The sequence below is a fragment of the Capricornis sumatraensis genome, chromosome 5 (assembly GCF_032405125.1).
Source record: "Capricornis sumatraensis isolate serow.1 chromosome 5, serow.2, whole genome shotgun sequence".
NCBI classification, from domain to species: Eukaryota; Metazoa; Chordata; class Mammalia; order Artiodactyla; family Bovidae; genus Capricornis; species Capricornis sumatraensis.
Window position 1 is genome coordinate 81,033,536 of NC_091073.1, and position 21,463 is coordinate 81,054,998.

Sequence of the window (21,463 nt, forward strand, 5' to 3'; positions counted from 1 at the left end):
CACAAAGCCAGGGAGGTGACAGGCTTGGGGAAGAATCCAGGAATCCGAACTCTGGTGTGAAAGGAAGGAGAGAAGGGTCCCTGAGCACAGCAGGTCTCCTCAGCAGGGATGGGAAGGGTGGAGCTGCAGGGCTCCCTGGGTTCCTCAGCCATGGGGCCAGGAGGATGGGCTGCAGACACCAGCCAGAGAAGGTGACCAGTGAGCCCAGCGTGGGATTCCTCCTCAACTAAGGAGCCATGGGCTGGGTGGGGTCTGCTGCTGGCGGCTCTCAGGTCCGAGCGGGGACACCGAGGGGGCTGCTCAGTCCCTGAGAAGACGAGGCTGATGCTAACTGTGTGGGCTCATCAGACACAGTCTGAATCCAAAGGTCACAGGCTCCTTCCACAGGTCAGCAGGCTCTGCCCAGGAAAAGCTTCGGCTCCTCAATCTTATGACCCCCACCCTCCCAGGCAATCCAACAGGAATGATTCGCTCTCTCCCCTCTCCCCACCCAAACTTCTCTGAAGAGTCCTGGGGACACCAGCCCTTGCCTCGGGCTCCAGGTCAATGACTCTGCGCTGCCCTGGCTTCATCTAAAATTTGATTTTTTTGGTTCATTGTGGGTTCTTTGGGATTACACTTGATTTTTTAAAAATACTGCACTATTATCTATCCTGATGCTTCCCAGATGGCTCAGCAGTAGAGTCCACCTGCAGTGCAGGAGATACGGGAGACCCAAGTTCAATCCCTGGGTCGGGAAGATCCCCTGGAGGAGGAAATGACAACCCGCTCCTGGAGATGTCAGGACCCCCACTTCCTTGGTTAAGTCCCTCTAGTTGATGATACACGGCCTCCAGGCTTGAAAGAGATTCCTTTTGGAGGTGTCCCTGCAGGGCAATCTGGGTGCAGGGCTTTCCATTTTTCTTCTTGGGTTGGTCAGATTCACCTTCCAATCGTCTTTGGTCTTCTGCTGGAGTTGGGTGGGGCCTGGGGTGAAAGCATGGAGCTGAGCAGGAAATCAACCTCTATGCTTGCCTGGAGAATCCCATGGACAGAGGAGCCCGGCGGGCTACAGTCCATGGGATTGCAAAGAGTTGGACACAACTGAGCACGCGTGTAGGAAACTTATCCTGACACTGAGTTTTGGACATGTATTTAAATTGTACACCTCACTCCCCTCCCCCAGTCCCATCTCTGGAGGCTTAAGTTGAGTCAAGGGGGTTGGGGTGGGTGGGGTCACTGCAGGAAGAAGACAGCGATTAAGTCAGTATTTCTACTCTGGCAAGCTGGCAATCAGGAAAGCCTGAGAGTGCTCCTGTTACATGTTCTGGGTAAATATATCAACCCACTCATACTGTGAAATGAACAACTGAACTGACAAAAAAAGTAAGGGAAATGACCAGAGGCCAGAAACAATAGGACAATAGGAACTCAGGCCAGGGAATGGTGCCATCATGCTCTCATGGGGCTCACAGAAAACCCAGGGCCCAAGCAAGACAGGCAGTGAAGTCACAGACATCTGGCTGAACCCCAGACCCTGAGAGGCTGCAAGACCAGGAGAGACAAAGCAGTGGGGTCAGTGAAGAAGCTGGCCTGTCTTAGACCTGAATCTACACCAAAGGCGTGTGCATGCATGTGCCTGCCTCCTGGGACATCTAGAAACCACAGGTCGGGCATTTAGCTTAAAGACTCCCTCATGGCCGGCAGGGGAAAGACCAATCTCCTTGGGAGAATTCTCCATCAACAGAGCTCTTACTGCGTTTCCAGATAAAGTCTTCCCAAACAGAAGCCCGTAATCAAACCACAAAAACTCCCTCTAGAATAAGGCACCACAAGTGAGAGTCAGCAGGATTTTGCTTCTTCCTAAAAAGCCACTGAAACTGTGGTAAGGGAATTCCTTTTAAAGGCATAAAACCCACAAGGCAGAGAAACCCAGAGTGCAGAAGGCAGCAATGCAATCTCAGGAAACAGGCAGTCAGTCACTGACAGATTCAAGAACACAGACGACCATGAAAGTGAGAATATTCAGAAGGTGCAGCCGTCGCTGCAAGGACCGGGGCTGGAGGGCCGATGACAAGAGGACTCGGGAAGAGAATGCTCAGAGCTACTGATGAAGTGATGGAGCATAGGCTTCCCCCAAGCTCCCAGAGGACCGGGGTCATCCCTGGAGGGGAAGGGATCGGGGGGGTTACAGACACAAGGGCTGCGTGGTTGAGGCAGACACTGAGGACCACCCGTAGCCACAGTGCTGCCTCCCCACTCAGCTCCATGCTTTCACCCCAGGCCCCACCCAACTCCAGCAGAAGACTAAAGATCGGAAGGTGACTCTGACCAACCCAAGAAGAAAAATGGAAAGTCCTGCACCCCGGTTGCCCTGCAGGAACACCTCCAAAAGGAACCTTTGTCAAGTCTGGAGGCCATGTATCATCAACTAGAGGGACTTAACCACGGAAGGGGGGTCTCTGATATGAGAGCCACAGAGGGAGGGAGCAGAGATGCTCCCCACGGAGGTGAAGGACAATGCTGTGGTGACACCACACTGAGGCTCTTGGGGTGCAGACAGAAGGGGAAGGAGTCTCCAGAAGCAGCAATACAACATCTGACGTGTGAATATCCTGAGGACAGATTTAAACATCTGGGGGATCTGAGCTCGAATTCACCGATAAAACCATGGAATGTCAACTTGTGGGAAAAAAAAAATACAAGATAATAAAAAGGTTTCTGCAGGAAAGCAAAGCAGCCCAGCTCCAAAGAGCATTTACGAGACTATGAAACATGAGGGGCGGGGCTGATGGAGCTGACCACAGCAGGACCACACTAGGAGGACAGACGGGTGGGGGACTCGGCAGGGCCGGCACGCGGGAGTAGGGCCAGCCTACCTTGTCGTCGTCCTCACAGGTCATGACGTTGGAGAAAGGGATCTCGGCCTTGAACATCTTCCGGCAATGCATGAGCTGCACCAGCAGGTAGCACACAGTCTTGAACTTCATCCTCTTGGCCGGTTTTATGTCTGAGAGAATCAGCCCTGGAAATATCTGTGCAGACGTGCAGCAAAGAGATACGCTGTGAGTAACAGGCATGTCCTGCCTCTCGGGCGGGGAGCACAAATGTGATGGGGCAGAGGGGTCACAGGCAGCTAGCTCAAGGCCTGCTGCTTGCCAGGGAACAGAACCACAACCCAGTTCCCAAACATGCAGCTCTCAACTCGACCCAATGCCTCTGAAACCAGAGCAATGCCTGAATCCCGGGGCGGATGTGTGGACATCACCCAGTTAGGTCTGCACCACACTGGTGAATGTCACCCACCAGCCCCCCAGGGTCACCCCTGTAGACTTCCCCTTCTGCCTTTTGCCATTTTCTCTCCCTTTTTCACCCCAAATTTCTCCAAAGGGGCTGCTCATTGTACAAACCACATCATCCTGCTCATCCTTAAAGCACAGCCCTGACTGACGCTGTCGTTTAATTCTGCATGACAGGAGGGCAGCATCCACACGGGGCCCCAAGGCTCCCTCCTCCAGCTCAGAACCTCCTGCCTCCGGGAAGCCTCTCCCAGGCCTCCCTCCTCAGGCCTCGCCCCCCCCGATCCCTTGTCCCCAGGCTCACCTGAGCTGGTCATCCAAACCTCTCACCCGGCCCTCCTCCATCCCACCTCACACCTGCCCTTCTCCTACACACTCACTCCCCTTCTCCAGAAGTCAGCTCACCTCACCCTACCTGTCCTTCCCTGAGCCCCACTTTTCTCACCTTGCCAGTGCTACACCATCCAAGGTCCCCATGCCACATGGGTGCATTGCATCCCAGCCTGGAGAGGGCTAGACCAGGGATGCGCCAGGACAGCGAAACCCGAAGCTCTCTCCTTCATATCTGACCTGCTTGTGTCCAGAAGGGGTACCACAGCCTCTTGTGTCCAGCGCCCCTCGCCTGAGCCCCGCACCCCTCGCCTGAGCCCTGCGCCCCTCGCCTGAGCCCTGCGCCCCTCACCTGAGCCCTGGAAGTGGCTCAGTCACCCTTGATCATGTCCAGATCACTTCCCCAGGATAGAGTGACCTTCAGTGCCCACATAGGATAGTCACAAGCCTTCCTTTGTGCACAGCACCCCTCAATCCACAGTGCAATCCATCACTGACTTCCTGCAGAAAGTTCTCAAACCTAATTTGCAGGAGAGGCAGCAAAGGCCCAGGGAGGTGCGGGAGGACTCAGATGGCCCAACCCTTAAGGACCCCAGGGCCCCGACTCCAAGTTCCCTCCCCGCCCCTCCCCCTCAGCCCTCCCCACACGTGCAGCAGGCCAGGCCCAGCACAAGGTCAGTGGGAACACTCTCGAGTCCGCAGAGCTCAGGGCCTGAGAAGCAGCGATCTGAGGAGAATGAAGGCTCCGCACAGGAGGCGCTCTCAAGCTTACCTTTCGCCGATGTGAGGGCACAATAAAAAAGGTCTCGATGTTATGCGTTTTCAGAAAGCTGTTCCTCTCATGTCCGTGTCCCGGCTCCACCTCATAGTCACCGTTCAGGCATGCCAGGGTGGTCTTTGTGATGTGAACCTTCCTGTGGAAAAGGGCGTGGAGATCCCTTCTCAGAGTCAAAGCGGGGCCTCCCCCACAGGGCTGACACTCGGCAGGGTCCTGGCAGGGATGTCCCCTCCCCACAGACAAGCTCTGGAAGGACCACTCAGGTTCCCTGGGGCACAAGCACAGAGGGCTGGCAGGTGGAGAGGGGCATTACGGGGACCCAGAGGGAGGGGAACATGTGCAAAGAAGGGTTGAGAGCAGAGAGAGCTGCAGGCAGAGGGAAGAAGGGGCCCGAGGAGAACTGAAGGTGAGGAGGGAAGCAAGTGTCAGGATGCAGAAGGGACGACGAGGGACGCAGAGGGCGGCGAAGTGAGGGAGAAGGAGGCCCCAAGCTGTGGTCTGTCCCCAAAATCCCCAGGGCAGGACTCGGCCCAGTGTCAGGCCCTGCAGGGGGAATGGCAATGCTCTGCCTCCTCTGTCCCCCCAGCCCCACAGTGCCCGGAACCCTCTGCGGAGGCCACTTCTGGCCACACACAGCCGATCGGTGTCTGGTCCTCATTGTCCAGCACTGAACACAGCTGACGGCTCTCCTCCTCCCCAGGCCCTCCTCCTGATGCCTGCATTCCCTCTAAGAGCGTTCCTTCTCACCACCCTGCACCTCCCCTGCTCCTCTTTCTGCCTCTTGGCTCCCCTTCTCTCAGGGACTCTCCGGTCTGGGCCTTCATCACTCTCCCTCCTCCTTGTGCTCAGCGTGGAGTTCCAGAGTTTCAGTGCCCCCGAGCGCCTGTGAGCCCCTAACTGACCTCGGTGCCTGGGAAGACCCAGTCTGACTGATGAAAACGGGGCCCCCCAGCCCTGTGTCATGCTCCCCACTTGTGCACTCCCCTGAGTGCTCCCTGTGGCCCCCAAATATGTGAACCCCACCAGGGCCAGGGGCTCTGTCTTTGCTGCCGACACCCCTCTTCAGGAATAGCGCTGCACCCGTCAGGCGCTCTGTAATCATTATGCTCCTGGCTGGTGGTCTTTCTTTGGTGGAGGGCAGGGAGAGGAGTGTCTCTGAAAGGTGGGGTGGAGAAGAAGGAAGAAGGAAGCCAAGTAGAGAGCGGGCACGGGGGATGAGGCCCCTCCTGGGGGTCTGGCAGACGGAGTAAGGGGAGCAGAGCTACAGGTCAGACCCAACTTGAAAGAGGCCCTGGCCAGGTGAGGGGGCCTGTGGAGAGCTCCCTGACGGTGGGAAGTCCCTGTGCTTGTCCTAAACATGGAGCTGCCGTGGGATCTCAGCAGACAGGGGAGGATGGAGGTGGCAGCTCCTGTCACCTCCTTGCTGGCTGATGGTCTGGACTTTGTGCCAGACAAGGGGCTGTGAGTACAGCTGCCAGAGGGGGAGGCGGCAGACACAGTGAGAAGGTGTTTACAGTGAACCCCTGAGACCCTGAAGGGCAGAGAACAGGACGGGAGGAGCACTGAAGGACAGGGTGTGGGAGGGAGGGGTCAGTGCCTTCCAGGGTCCCCCTGGGGGATGCTCAAAGGCAGCCTGGTTGAAGACAACAATGCCAGGGGTTTTGAGCTCACTTAGAAATGCCCTAGGCTTCCCAGGAGGCACTAGTGGTACAGAACCCGCCTGCCAATGCAGGAGACATAAGAGACATGGGTTTGATCCCTGGGTTGGAAATATCCCCTGGAAAAGGGCTTGGCAACCCACTCCAGTATTCTTGCCTGGAGAAGCTCAGGAACAGAGGACCCTGGAGGGCTACAGTCCATGCAGTCAAAAAGAGTCAGACACAGCTGAAGCTGAAGCATGTGAAGACACATGCAGAAATGCTGTGGCCATTCCTGGGACAGGTGCAGTGAGGCTCTGAGGAAGATTTTCCCTTTTTCTGTTGTTGGAGTCAGACACAGCTGAAGCAACCGAGCATGCAGAATTGCTGTGGCCATTCCTGGGACAGGTGCAGTGAGGCTCTGAGGAAGATTTTCCCTTTTTCTGCTGTTGGATTCTAATCTCCAGGCTCACTACTTCCTCAAGTCCCATAAGCCTCCCTTTCCTGATTTCAAAGCCACTCTCCTGAGCGCGCCGAGCAGCCTCGGATGCCACCTGGCCCTCAGCCAAGCTCAGGGCCTCAACACACAGAAAGGGGACCCCTGTTTCCACACTCCCCACTGAGGCCAGGCCAGGAGGGAGGAGGGAAGACGTGGCCCAGAGGACGGCAGGCCTCCACGGTGAGAACAGGATGCCTGGGGGCAGGCAAAGGACAGGCAGCCAGGGTCAGAGGGGCCACAGAAGAGGACACAGAGCTTTGCCCTGAAGTTCAGAGGAAGTGTGCAAAAGCAGACACACACGTGCAAGCGTCTAATGCTCAGCTCTAGCCCCTGGGAACCACAGCTGGGCCCGGCAGCAGCTGCGAGCACAGCCCGTGAACCCCTTAAGGGGAGGAAAGCAGGAGGGTGTGACTGAGAGATGAGTGTGCCTCAGAGCCCCCTTCCTGCAATCCCGTCATCCCCCTGCTGCCCACTGCTCATGGAAGCAGGGGAGCACCCGCTCAGCTCTCAGATTAATGTTTTTACAGCAATACAATGCCTTGGCTCTGTGGAATGGTTTGAATAAAATGAGACCAAGGCAGGCAACTGTAATTAGAAGGCATTAGAAGTGCACAGACCATTGAAAAACACATCCTCATTCTAGAAGAAAATCTGCTAATTTCCCTAGTGGGGCGCTAAACCACAACACTTTCCGCTGTGTAAGTCTGAGGAAGAAAGTGAAATGAGAAGCAGCAGTCAGCACTCTGGACAGCTCCCAGCCAGGCAGACACAGGGCTTTCAGTCGCCACCTCCTCCGGTCAGCTTGCCTGCTCTCCGTGAAGGCCAGGAGTCTGAGTCAGCCCAGCACAAGCTCCTCCAATTGTCGATGGGGGCTAGGATGGCCAGGCTTCCCGGCCCTCCAAGCAGAAGGGCCAAGTACTATCCCCTGCCCCTGCCCTCAGGGTCCCTGACTTACCCAGGCAGGCCAGCGGCCTCCATGACGTTGGCCAGGGTCACGTCGTTGGACCACACATCATACTGCCACTTACGCAGGCCCAGGACCCCACAGAGGACCCTGCCGGTGTGCAGCCCCACACGCATGTTCAAGTCCACCTCAGTGGCCTCAGCCACGGACCTGCAACAAACATAGACACAGGGCGGAAGCTGGGACCCTGCAGTCTGCTCCCATAGTGCCATGAGCACAGGAGAGCAGGAGCGTGGATGGGACGGTGGTCTCCTGACCTAATTAGCCTGACCCCTGAGCTGTGGCCTCTGGTGGGCAGGGGTCCCTCCAGGCTGGTTCCTCAAAACTCCAGGGCCACGCTCAGCTCACAAGGCACCGCACCTCCCCTCCCCGCTCCTTACCCAGGGCAGCCTTAGAAGGGAAACAAGCCCAAGGTCCCAGTCCCAGGACCCTGATCCTGCTCTCTGTACCACCAACCTGATCAGGGGTGCTCATACCTGCTGCCTACCCTGGGGCCAGCGTAAGAGCCATGGGGAACATCTGATGGGGTTCTAGGAGCCCCAGGAATGGTCAAGGTTTGAACCCAAGTTCCTGACTGAGAAGGCAGGCTAATCCTGTGGGAAGGCTCAGGACTCTGCAAACCCGCCTGAACAACAGGAAGACTTTGTGGGACGTAAATTATGCCACAGTCAACTCACAGGAGAAAACAAGACGAAACGGGTGGATGCTGAAATCAGACTGCAGGGCCAGTATGCACTCCACCTGCCCAGCCGCTCATGTTCCTGGGCTCTAGCTTCCAGCAGAGGGTGGCTTGAAGCCCTGAGGCCCCCAGGAGAGACCACCCTTGGAAGTGAGGGCAGTGTCAGTGGAGGCGTTTGGGTGACGAAATGGGAGGTGGTTTTTAAAGCTCCTGGAAAGGCTCAAGGCAACCTGTAGGCGGGCAGGGCTCAGAAATCCCCTCTGGGGCCATGAAGATGCCTGCAGGGTCTCTCCAGGCCCACAACGCCCACAGTGGAGTGAGATGCGCGAGGCACATGATGGGCTGTGATCACAAGTCAGAGCACAGCAGACGTAGCGCCACCACGGGGAGATCCTCTGATGCCATGTTTCTTTTTTTTTTTTTTTTCCACTTTTCCCCAAAAGGCAGAACAGTCTTAAGAGTATATTGTTGGGGAAGCAGTATCAGGCCTGCGTGGCGTGCTCCAAGTGACAGAATTACAAGGAAGCGTGAGGGTGGGCAGGGGATCAGTCACGGCGCCCTGGCCCCTCCACCCTGGGTGGGTGCAAAGGCGGCCCTGCACAGCAGGTGTGTTAGAAGTTCCAGAGCAAGAAGGGAGGGAGGCTGAGCCAAACTGGGGGACACAGCAGTCCCGTGATGAGGACAGTTCCGTTCCCCTCACCCACCCACAGCTCCTGAGAACCGCCCGCTCACTGTTCTCCAAAGAAAAACCCTAAAGGACTAAAAAAAATTAAAGAATGAGGAGTTTTGAGTGATGTTGGAATAAAGAGACTGGGAATATTCATCTGGAAAAAATGAATGTGATCAGGACACAGCTTAAGTCCACAACATCACAAGGAGAGTGAAAGAGAAGGAAGGTCCCAAAGCTTTGGCTCACCAGGCCTCTGACAGCAAAAAGAGCTAGTTCTGTGCAGAAAGGAAGACAGAGCTGGCCACCCACAGGAATGCCAGATGGAAATGGCTAAAAATCCCCAAAGACTCTGAAACCCATCATCTCTTCATAGCAGGTTATTGGTAAATGATGCCCCTACTAACGATTCACAATTTATTGATGGTCAGAACAGGAGTAGCAGTGTTAAAGAAGGGAACACTTATCCACCCCAGGGGGTCCCACCGGCCGAGCCCTCAGAGCTACGCCTCCCCAGCCCAGCTCTTGCACACTCAGTTGCTTCAATGGCAGTGTCCTGTCTTCAGACCAAGGACTAGAGGCTGCAACCAGGAAGGGACGGGATGAGGGGGCGTGGTCGAGGCGCAGGAGGGGGAGAACAGAGCGTGGGGAGGAGCACGGGCCAGGGGAGGTGGTTTAAGAGAAATGCAGGCCTCTGGGGAAGCCCCATCTGACCTGGCGACTGACCACACTGACCTCTGCCCCCTCCTGGCCTCGGTTTCACTGTGTGCAATCCAGCGTGGGGCTGAAAGCATTCAAACTCAACCCTAGTGCCCCTCAGCACCCACATCCTGCTGCTCCTATTACATGGGCTGTGGAGATACTAACAGAGGCTCCACAGGGCACTCCAACAAGAGGGGACGCTGATGGCAAACCTGCTCGGCCCTGAGCTGCCGCCACTCTGCTCCAGAGAGGCCAGGATTTGTCAGCATTACTGACAAAGTCCCATTTGTCAGTAATAACATAGGAAGAACGAGGCTCGCTGGACCCAGCCCACCTGCCAGGTCGGCGTCTCCCTCACCTGCCCTCGCCCTAACTTCCACTTACACACTGCTCATTTACCCACTGCCTGGCCACAGGGGCCCCCACTGGCCACAGTCCCCTGCCCAAGCAGCCTCCACTCAAACCTTCCCCCAAATCTGGCCTCTAACCAGGAGCAGCTCTGCCCATAACTGGTCACTTCATCCACCAAGGGCCTGTCCCCCAAAACCATGGCACCCAGGGGCTCCAAAGGTGAGCTAAGACGCCACCTTCCTGGCTGGCCCTCCAGCCTAGCTCACCATCCTCTAAATTCAGGAGGCCAGACCACAGAATCATATACATCTATGCAGGGTCCAGGGCAGCCTGGTGTTCAGCTCTGAGAATCTCAGAAGTATGCATGTCACCAACTTATAATAAAGGTCTTTTGAAAGTCTGGCTATCCACATATCTTTAATACCTAATTAGCTGAATATATTTTGAATGTGGTTTTTTTTTTTTAAGTTTTAAGTTTTTTTCATTCATTTGCCAATCTCCAGTTACAGGTATTGAAATAAGAAAACTAAAATTAAAAAAATTTTTTTTAATTCACAAAAAGAAATCAATTTGGGAAATGTAAATAAGTAAACTTGCAAAAGGTGTTTTTGTGCATTTTAGGCATTTCTACTGTTGCAGCAATCGAAGAAGGGCAGGGGGACTTCTGGGACCCACGTCCACCTCCCTCAAGCAGGTCTTCAGGGGTCCCTGGTATGTAGGACCCTCGCCAGCTTCCAACCAACCAGGCAGCCCAGGACACTCTACCAGTTCACTCCATCTGTCATCCCTTCCAGCAGGTTCTCAATTGCACTAACAGATGTGCAGTTAACTGGACAATCACTTAAGATAAATCTTTCCTCAAGAACTGTCTCACTCTAGATCACCAACAAGGACCTACTGTGTAACACAGGGAACCATACTCAATACCTTGTAATAACCTATAACGGAAAAGAACCTGAAAAAGAATATACACATATGTATAACTGAATCACTTCACTGTACATCTGAACTAACACAATATTGTGAATAACTATACTGTAATTTTTTAATTGTATAAAAACTATATTGTAATTTTTTAATTGTATTAAAAAAATTTTTTAAAGAAAAACCATTTTTAAAAAATGTCTCACCGAGGAACATTTACCAAGAACTGAGAAAACTGAGGAGGGGGAGAATGGGGCCTCCAGAACCATCAGAAATGATTTTTGCCACTTGAGCATCTCTTCTCATTCAACCTCCACTCCAGCTGGGTACATCGGGTCTACCCATGATCTAAGCACAGGCAAGCTGGCCCTTACCAGTTCAAAGATGGGTCAGGGAAAGAAGAGTACATGCCATCTACTTCTACTTATTATAGTGAACTAAAAACACCCAGACTGCAAGCAAAGCCATGTTTGGATTAAGAATTTAGCAAAATGGTACTTGTATGTTTGGAGGTCTGACTTGTGATTGGCTAACTCCTGTGATGGTCGAAGCACTCCCTGTGGAGTGGACAAACCCCTTTCCTGTAAATGCACAGAATCAGGATGCTCCAGAGCCCCAGGAACAGAAGCCACCCAGCTGGCTCACCCTTGAGCCACTCCCTTTTGGGAAAGGGAGACTTGATGAATTGACATCTGCAGTGTCTGGGGATCCAGCATCTTCCCTGCCCGCCCATTTAACCTGGGATCCCATTTAATTCTCACAACAGCTCACTTCACAGCAGAGAAAATCAGGGATGTGAGGAAACTGAAGCACCACCTTAAGGATGGGACAGGGGGCCCATCTGCTTCCTTGGGCAGGAAGCCCCAACCCACTCAGAACACCTGAATCTGGGGACTGATGGCTTGAACCCTAGGAAGTGTTCATGTACCAGACCTGGCTGCAGAGGAGCAGTTCCTCAGGATTGACCTAATAATATTCAAGGCCTAATGAAGGAAAGCTGGTGCCAGGGTGCAGGAAAGAGTGGCGGCACAGATCTCACATGGGCAGCACACCCTCTGGTGGGGGGCGGGGGGGGAGGGGCAGGCTCAGGCCTGGGTACCCTGGGGAGGGGTCACAGGACTTAGGGTCAAGGACATAGGTCCAAGCAGCATGATGACACCACCAGGAGTCCGAGAGAGAGAGAGAGAGAGAGAAGGAGTCCTGGAGAAATCTCCCTGGAACCTTCAAGGTCTAGCCCCTGAACATCAGGCCACAGAGCCCAGATGTAGAGGCCAAGAGTGGGTTCCACTGCCCTGCATTTCTGCCAGTCCAGCCTCACTCAGAGCCCTGGATGTCATGAAGCTGACACTCCCATTTTACAGATGGGGAAACTGATGGCCAGGGTCACAGCTCTGCAGGGACAAGCCCAAGCCAGTCATCACACTCACTGGGCACGTAAGGCACTTCCCACTCTATCTCCATTCCTCCCATGGGCAGGTGCCATCTGGCCAAAACCAGCAATATATATATAAATATAAATAACTTTAAATTATTATTAAAAATCACACCAACAAACTTAATCTGTGGTGTTTCTTTTAAGAATGTATTGCATACCTTAATTAGGTCCACAAGTCTAAGAGAAGGATCTGATTTGGGTATTGAGGGCAGACAGGGTCCAGATGCCCCAGAGCAGGAGCCCAGGGGCCCTCGGGGCAACAGCCTTAGGCACTGCCACTCTCCTGGGAGGGTAAGAGTCCTCTGTGCTCATGTGCTCAGTCATGTCCAATTCTTTGTGAACCCATGGACTGCAGCCCATTAGGCTCCTCTGTCCCTGGAAGCCCTGGGACTCCACATTCAAGTCGATACTTTTCGCTTTGTCTTTTACACGGAACATGAAAAATCTTTTCATCTGTTTTCCCCATAGAAATGAACTTTCTACCAAGTGGAAAACAATATCGTTCCCCACGTGCTGTCCAAGGAGACCCGCGACCCCTCCGTTCTCACCCAAGTCAGAGCTGGTCAGGCTGCTCACCTGCCCTGGCAGAGATTTCTTCCTCGGTTCTTATGAATTTCTTACTACACTCCTCTCTATCCTGTGATATCAAATGCTTGACCCACACAAGTTGGTCCTGTGCTCCCAAGGGTCAGAATGGACCGCCCTGTTTCGAGATGATTCTGGTGGGTCCACCGCCAGCAGAGCATCAGCCTGAAAAGGGAGCTGACAGCAGTGGTCCAACATACCACAGTACAAGAGCATTCCTGATCCTGAGCATCCGTATCACCATGCACAGCGTCTGTAGGAGATGCTTTAGGAATCTCATAACCGTGCAAACCATCCCTCCTGCTCTTGGACTTCCTCTGTCCACTCAGAGGTCCCCAGGCCTGCAGCAGACCGCTCTGTGGCCTCGGCCAGGGACATCTCAGCACTGCAGGCTCTGCTGCTTCCTGGTCACTCACGGCGCTGTGTCCACCACCCTGGGGCACCTCCCCAAAGAACACAATGGTCAACAACCAGCCTCTCCCCCAGTTCAGCTTCTTTTTCCAGCGCAGCGGCTACATACTGAAATCACTTGGGGGTGGGGGGTACTTATCCACTCTAGACCACAGCCCAGATCAGCTGCCATGGGCTCGCTGGGCAGAGCAGCCCTTGGGGGTTCAATTCTCCCAGGCAATGCTGACACACAGGTCCTGTCTCCTGAGAAGTGGGCCACCAGACCAAGCATGCAGTCTGAGCGTTCTGAGCACCCTGTTTCTACACATAGTGTGTGGACCCTGCTATCTGCCACACAGGGATGGTGCAGTAAGCCTGCTGTTCACCCCTGTCTCATTCCACTCTTGTGCTATTGAGCCTCTTCTCCCGAGTGTGAGACCACACCAGGCCCTGGTAACCCCACACACTGAGCCGAAGCCATCTCTCCACGCTGCTGAGAAGCTGAAATGTGGATCTATGCGCCATTCACCATCTCACCCTCCCAGCTCCACACCTTCCTTAACCCAACAGAAGGCCCCCTACTGCCTCATCCCAGGCCCTGACGAGGACTGTGAGGAGACAGAGTGGCTAGGAAACCAGCAGGCAAGCCTCCCAGTGTTCCAGAAAGACCAGCTCCATCTAAGCCTCTCTCCACAGGGGACACCTGACGCCTGGATATCTGGCCTCATGGGTGAGCACACGTGATTCCTTTTCAACTGGGACTCAGCCAGATTTGAGCCAAACCTTTCCCACAACCAGGGCTTCCCTGGTCGCTCAGACAGTAAAGAATTTGCCTGCAATGCAGGAGACTTGGGTTCAATCCCTGGGTGGGGAAGATGCCCTGGAGAAGGGCATGGGTACCCACTCTAGCATTCTTGCCTAGAGAATTCCATGGACAGAGAAGCCTGGTGGGCTACAGTCCATAGGGTCACAAAGAGTCAGACACGACTGAGGGACTAACACTTTCCCACTATCAACTCCCTGAGTATCTCATCTAGCTAAGCTAGAAAGGTTCTTTCTTTTGACCGGACTAATGCACAGTTCCTTGGAAGAAAAACTATGACAAACCAAGACATTTTACTAAAAAGCAGAGACATCATTTTGCCAACAAAGGGCCATATTGTCAAACCTATAGTTTTTCCAGTAGTCATATAGAGATGTGAGAGTTGAACCATAAAGAAGGCTGAATGCCAAAGAATTGAGGATTTTGAACTACGGTTTTGGAGAAGACTCTTGAGAGTCCCTTGGACTGCAAGGAGATCAAACCAGTCCATCCTAAAGGAAATCAGCCCTGAATATTCACTGGATGGACTGATGCTGAAGCTGAAGCTCCAATACTTTGGCCACCTGATGGGAAGAGCCGACTCACTGGAAAAGATCCTGATGCTGGGAAAGATTGAGAGCAGGAGGAGAAGGGGACGACAGAGGATGAGATGGTTGGACAGCACTGACTCAATGGACGTGAGTTTGAGTAAACTCAGGGAGATAGTGAAGGACAGGGAAGCCTGGCATGCTGCAGTCCATGGGGTCATAACGAGTTGGACATGACTGAGCGAAAACAACAGCAACAACACAGAGCTGACAATACCTGGGATCACCACGAACAAAAAAAAAAACGCAGCCCCAACAAAATGCACAGTAGGGACTCCCAGAGGCAGGGCTCCGCAGTGCAGGCAGGGCGCCTTCACCCAGCACCTCGCCAAGAGGCACTGGTTCTCTGCAGCCACGACACAGGTGACCCACCTTGGACACACTGGCCAGAACAAGGCAGGCTGCACGGTGGGGCGGGGTACCCACAGGGCACTCACGTGATGGTGTCGATCATGTCCAGGCCCATCTCCACACAGCAGTGGGCGTGGTCAGTCTTGGGCTGAGTGAGGCCAGACACGCAGTAGTAGCAATCTCCCAGGATCTTGATGCGGCGGCAGTGGTTTTCCTTCAGACGAGAGGGCAAAGGACAAGTTAGCAATATACCTGGGGCCACCAGAGCACCTGCTCCTCTGCCACCAGAGGCTGAGCTGGAGGCACAACCTAGACCAAGGTCCAGGCAACCCCCCCACAGTCAGGGTACCTCCAGAGCGCAGGCATTCCCCATGGCTGGGATTAGGGTTGCTTTGGGGCACCCCACATTGCCCCACACCCCTCCACCATTCCTGCCCTTCAGTTCACCAGGGCCAAACCCACAGACCCTTCAAGGTCGGGAGGCCACCCCACGCCCAGGAGCCAGCTCCTCTCCCCAGGGAAGGGTCCTCTCTTCCAAGAGGGGCTGGGACAGTCTGACCACCAACTCAAATCATCATGTGATGGCTCTTCTGGAACATGCTAGACCCCTCCGCACCCCAGGAAGGGCCAGGCCACACGCCTCTGAGCGCCCCATAGCTTAACCCAGAGTCGAGGTCCACAGACCATGTAAGCAGCTCTCCCCAAAGGATCACCAGCCGGGGTCTGCACCCTTACCTCACCATTCACAGAGAACGCCTCAGAAAGGCATCCTATACCACACAAGGTCTCCTCTGACATTTACACAACAGGAAGAATGCTGGCTCCACCTCACCCTCAAGTTGAGGACAGAGAGACACAGGAGACGTTTGCTACCATCCGTCCTGCACTAACCCATCGGGGCCGGCTATGATGACGATGGTGACTATCAGCTTTATACAAGGAGAGCCTTAAAACAGCATTTCTGGGACATTTTGTTTTCAACACCCCTTCATATCCCGTAAATAACTGAGGACCTCAACAAGTTTTCGTGTAAGTAGGTTAGCGCTATGGATATTACCACATAAGAAGCTACGACTGAGAAGCTTTTTTAAAAATGTGTTAATGCATCTAAAGTAATACACGACCCTCTTCCCTTCCTCCTCCCTCCATGGAACATGTTTACCAGGATCCCAAAGTGGAAAGAGTTGGAAGAAAAAAGGAAGTGAAACTCAGATTTGTGCTGCTTCAGATGATACAAAGGATTCTGAAGACAGCATCGTCCGTGGGGAGGGTAAAACTGTTGATTCAAGTTAGAGTTTTGGATTATTTATGGGTTTTATTTATGTCTTTTTCCACTAACCTTGAAGAACTTTAATAGAGGAAACAAAAACCATTAAAAATAAATAAAGTAACAGTAGCCAATCCATTATGTATTAACAGGAGTATGTAACACATTTTATGAAAAATTACACTTTCCAAAACAATCACTGTGAGAAGCAGGGCTTCGTTCTCCCTTTCACCAGTCTCGGTATCTGTCTTCACAGAAGACAGCTGTTTTCTGTGCTCCATGTTCTGATTCTATTCTATTCTATCTGTTCCAGCTGATTCTATGTCCCACCATTCACTCCATGGTCTCTCCTGGAGGACGTCTGTGAAGGAGACGGGCCTCACACCACCTGTCCTTGGATGAGACGCATCTCACAGCCCCCAGGCGGTCCGGAAGCCCAGAGCTACACTGACCCCACTCTGAGAACACATTCTATAAGTTATATTTAGTTCTGCTCTTCATTTTCTTACAAACGAGTTGCCTCCTGCAGGTTTTCTTGAATGCTATGAGTTCTCAGTGCCCTGGGGTGAGAATTCTCAGCCTTCCCCACCCATGCACTGCCGCAGGACACTCTCTACCAGGCAGAGGGGTAGCAGACAGGCCAGGGCCAGCATCCCGATGCTCTCCGGAGCGGTGATCCAGGCATCAGAAGAGGGGGCATCTCTGTGCAGATGACTCAGTGCCCCGCTCCTCCCATGGGGACACTGGGTCAAAGAGGAGAAGGATAGCGGATGCTCCCCCTGTTGGGAGGGCTCTGGGAAAGCCCAGTGACTGGGTCTGCCTCAGCCCGAGCCCTGAAGGCACCTGCTGTGATCAGGGAGCTGGCCTCAGGGAGGTCCAGATCTGGCCACTCAGCCTTCAAGTGACCAGGGGCAGTCATTCATCCGTCAGACACCTGCCTCCTCGTCTGCAGAAGGGATTTCCCAGTGTCCCACGGGCGGACTATGCTGCGGCTGACAGAGTCGGGGAGCCCAGGGCCAGCCAGGTGCAGACGTCCACATCATGGAGCCAAGGGCCAGGCTTCTGGCAGGCAACCTTCTCCAAGCCCGCAGGCAGCACTGGGCTCTCTTCCGGAACCTCTAGCATGTCCGCCCCCACCTGTCCCTTTACTGCCAGGACACGTGGTGTAGATCACTGAGGGACAGCTCCCTCCCCCACCCCTCCCCACCTTCACACTCAGGCTACCTTCCCTGGACCCAAGGGCCCAGGGTAAGACGAGCGTCCACTGCCAGTTTCCACCATTCCCTGGGCCCAGAGACCCTCGGAGGAAAGCTCATGAACCCCCAACTCGTCCAGCTTTCCTCCCAGCTGTCCATCTGGGGAGCTAGACCCCTCCCTCTGAGGAGCCCACAGAAGTGACAGAAGCTACTCCACTGAGGCACTGCTCCTGCCGAAGATTCCTCAAGGTCACCAAGCCCCGATTCTGACAGGTGTCCCTCTCCATCAGCATCCCCCTGGGGCATGAGTGTGGGTGACCGTGGACGTCCCTGCATCCCCCAGCTCGTGTTCCTGGCCACCTCCAGGCCCCATGATCCCAGCCTCCGGTTTATCTCTGTGTGTCCCCGACAGGACTGGCCCTAGACTGGAAGGTGCGGGCAGGTGTGTGTGTGTATGTGTAAGTGAATGGACCATAAATTCAATAGCCTAGTCAGAAGTGGCAGCTGTACCATCAGATTCGAAGGAAAATCAGAGGCCGTGGGTGGGGCTGCCCCAAACGGCCACCACGTGAGCCTGACTGTCCCCTATGACACAGATGCTCAGAGTGGCCGCCACGGAAAGGGGAGTCTCTGTGGGGCTGGGGAGGCTCTCTGATGGCCGGACCCTCAGGACAGGAGGCGTTGGAATAACGAGGTGTAAACGAAGATGAAGGCAAGCGGTGCCCCAGCAAGCCTCAGAAGTGACCCTCCCTGCCCAGCGTGGGGGCTCTCCAAGGGAGGACGAGAGCATCTAGCAGGTAACATCCAGGCCACAGGCTCACAGGTCCACCGCGTTCTGGGGAGAGCTTCCTAGACAAGAGCCATCCTCAGCTGGACCCGTCGACACAGTCAGGACTGGGCGGATAATTACAGCCAGTCAGTGACACACGTGTTCTTGGCAACCATCCTGAGGTGGTCCCTTCCAGGCCAGCTTCACCGCAGGGCAGCCAACACAGCCCAGAACAGACTAGGGAAGTGAAATGCTAACACATAGCCTTGTTGTTTTTTTTTTCTCAACTCTACCGGCTTTGGTTAACAAGCTTAAGAGACCAAAAAAGGTTTTTTCTGTTGCTTTCGGTGTTTTAGATTACAACACCTTCCCTGTAACTAATGAAACCGGCTCCTGGAGTTCCCCAGCAGAAGCATGACAGCTGAACAGCTGTTTCCCAGCCAGAGCAAGACAGAAAATGGAGGGGGAGGGATGGAGGAGCTGGCTCAGAAGGGACAGGAATGATGGGGACACGACAGACAGAACCCCCTCGGAGCAGCAGAGGAGCTGCAGGAGGATCCAGGGAGGAGGCTCTCACGCTTTGGTTTCCAGATGTGTTGCGCAGGCTTGCAGGTCAACTCTGGACCCAACTGGCTCTGCCAGAGAGGATGGCAGAGATCCTCAAGCTCAAAGGCTCTGTGAGCCTGCCCCACTGGCCCTACGCCTGGAAAGAAGCAGAAAATTCAGTGGGATCAGGAAGACCCACTGCAATTTCAGAACCCAAAGATGTCCAAACCTCTCTGGGGCTGAGGCTGACTCTGAAATGGGAGTTCAGAGAGGCCAGAAGCCATCAGGTGAACCCCATGCTGCACCTGGATTCTGGGAAGGCAAGGAAGCTCCCAGGACCTGGTGGCACCCGCCCTGGGGAAATGGAGGTGCAGACGGAGAGCTGGAAATGACCCAGTGACTGCACCTGATCCCCAGGTGACTGCATCCAAAACCCAGCTGGCCGAGTCATACTAACTTTGCACGGTATCTGGCCATCAGCGGGAAACAACGGGTCCCAGAGAGGCTGGCTCAGTCAGTCAGTCGATAAGTTGTGCCCAGCTCTTTGTGTTTCCGTGGACTGTAGCCTCCCAGACACCTCTGTCCATGGGATTTCCGAGGCAAGAGTACTGGGAAATGACAACCTGACCCAGGGACTGAACCTGCTGTCTCCTGCCTGTATCTCCTACAGTGGCAGGCATATCCTTTATCACTTGAGCCACATGGGAAGCCCCACTGAGGCATACTCTTCAATAATAAACAGTCACATGTACATATGTGCTCCTGGTCTCCAAAAAAACAATGGAGGGGCAACCCCAAACACAGCACAGATGCCTAAATGCATGGGGTGGGAGAGATGGTGGGGCAGGGCAGTATGTTGGCCCTGCAGATACTTGGCAGTAAGTATCCAAGTATCCTGTCTTGGAGTCTCCATTGTGGGATGGAGCCATGCCAATATTTTATGTACTTAAAAAGAAAAATTAATTTAAAACAGTGATGCCTAAAAATCAAAACCAAAATAAATTAAACCTAACTGTAACCTCACTGGTAATGTGATCACACAGCAGAGAACTATTCCAGGTGAGAAAATACATATTTGACTATATATCAGTGCTGTGGGCCATGCTTAGTCATTCAGTCATGCCCAGCTCTTTGTGACCCAATGGACTGTACCCACGAGGCTCCTCTGCCCATGAGATTCTCCAGGCAAGAATACTGGAGTGGGTTGCCATGCCCTCCTCTAAGGGATCTTCCCAACCCAGGGATGGAACTCAGGTTTCCCACATGGCAGGTGGATTCTGTATCCTCTGAGCCACCAGGATATACAGCTTCTCTGGTAGTTCAGTGGTGAAATATCCGCCTGCAATGCAGGAGACACAAGTTCAATCCCTGGGTCAGGAGTAGGGCATTGCAACCCACTCCAGTATTCTTGTCTGGAGATTCCCATGGACAGAGGATCCTGGCAGGCTACAGTTCATAGGGTCGGAAAGAGTTAAACACAATTGAAGTGACTGAGTATGCATGCCCACACACACTAGTGGGATATAATCCAAGGGCAAGATAACCTCAGAAACCACTAAAGAAATCTTAGACTGTATTCAATGGTCTTACTGTGGGTCATAATATTGTTGATGCTATTTTGAATCAACTGTACATAGAAGAATGAAACAAAAAATTATAATACTGTCATTAGAGTTTCCAACATCAAAGGAAAAGAGACACAAATGTAAAAATCAAAGGACTGAGTGAATTGGAAATATTCACATGAACTCAGAATTTGTTTCTGTTTTTCTAAAAAACATCTTCCACCTCTGTCCTTTGGAAAGTCACAGGCCCAGAGATAACCCGGATTACAGGCTGGAAAACCCATTTCCTGCTGAGAGAAACTAGAGCTTCTGAAAAATGCCACATCTGTGTGTGAGGCAGGAACATGCTGGGAGGGTGTGGGCCAAGTCACCAGGAAGCAGGAGGTAACCTCAGGCTCACCCCCTTGGAGGATCCAGTCGTGAAACTTGATAAAGAAATGAAAAGAATCAAGCATTCACTGAGGATAACCAAACAGCTCATGAGTAAATGTGCTTCATTTTTAAAGAATCAGGAGCTAATAAATGCGGAAGAAACAACAGGATCAGAAAACTGACCCTGAGTTTGTAAACCCAAGTGAATACAGACCAGCCAAGCTTTCGAGGCACCTGCTGTGACCCTCGGGCACATCGTCTTGGGGAGCCCATAACAACACAGGAACCTCAGATCCACACGTCCTGGTGAGCAGGGGCCAGTAGGGGGGCCACCACAGGGGAGAGGCACAGTGATCAGGGCAGTGTCGTGAACACAGGTGAGAGCTCAGGACCTAGGGCCGGCACAGAAGGTCAGACCGTTCAGGTGCCTGGACAGGTCGGGAGAAGTACAGAGCACACCCACCCCTGGGGCTGAGCGGCCAGCAAGGGCAGGAGCATCAGCAAGGAAAAACCAAAACCAAGACACACTTGGCACACCCACTGAATACGATGTGTGTATCCATCTGGTCTTTTGGTTTTTGTACGCTATGAAGGTCTGATATCTCAGGGGCCTTGCTGGTAGGAAAGGATGCCTCCCGCTTACCAGGGCTGGGTAATTCCTGGAGACAGTAGACAGCTTGTTCCTGTCCCACTGGCGGATCAGAGCCCACACCTTTTCTGCGGACTCTCATACGCCAGCCACTGTCCCCACCCTAATCACCAGGGTGG

At 53.6% G+C, this 21,463-nt stretch overlaps 1 protein-coding gene across 1 annotated transcript in view; it reads right to left on the minus strand.

The window, feature by feature from the left end:
- Positions 1 to 21,463, minus strand: part of ADCY1 (adenylate cyclase 1) — a 98,002-nt gene that overhangs the window by 38,264 nt on the left and 38,275 nt on the right. Inside the window, exons 5-8 of the mRNA XM_068973245.1 lie at positions 15,067 to 15,194; positions 7,478 to 7,636; positions 4,381 to 4,522; positions 2,859 to 3,014 (exon numbers count right to left, since the gene is read on the minus strand). Coding sequence (XP_068829346.1) covers positions 2,859 to 3,014; positions 4,381 to 4,522; positions 7,478 to 7,636; positions 15,067 to 15,194 — 585 coding nt within the window. The remainder of the gene's footprint in view (positions 1 to 2,858; positions 3,015 to 4,380; positions 4,523 to 7,477; positions 7,637 to 15,066; positions 15,195 to 21,463) is intronic.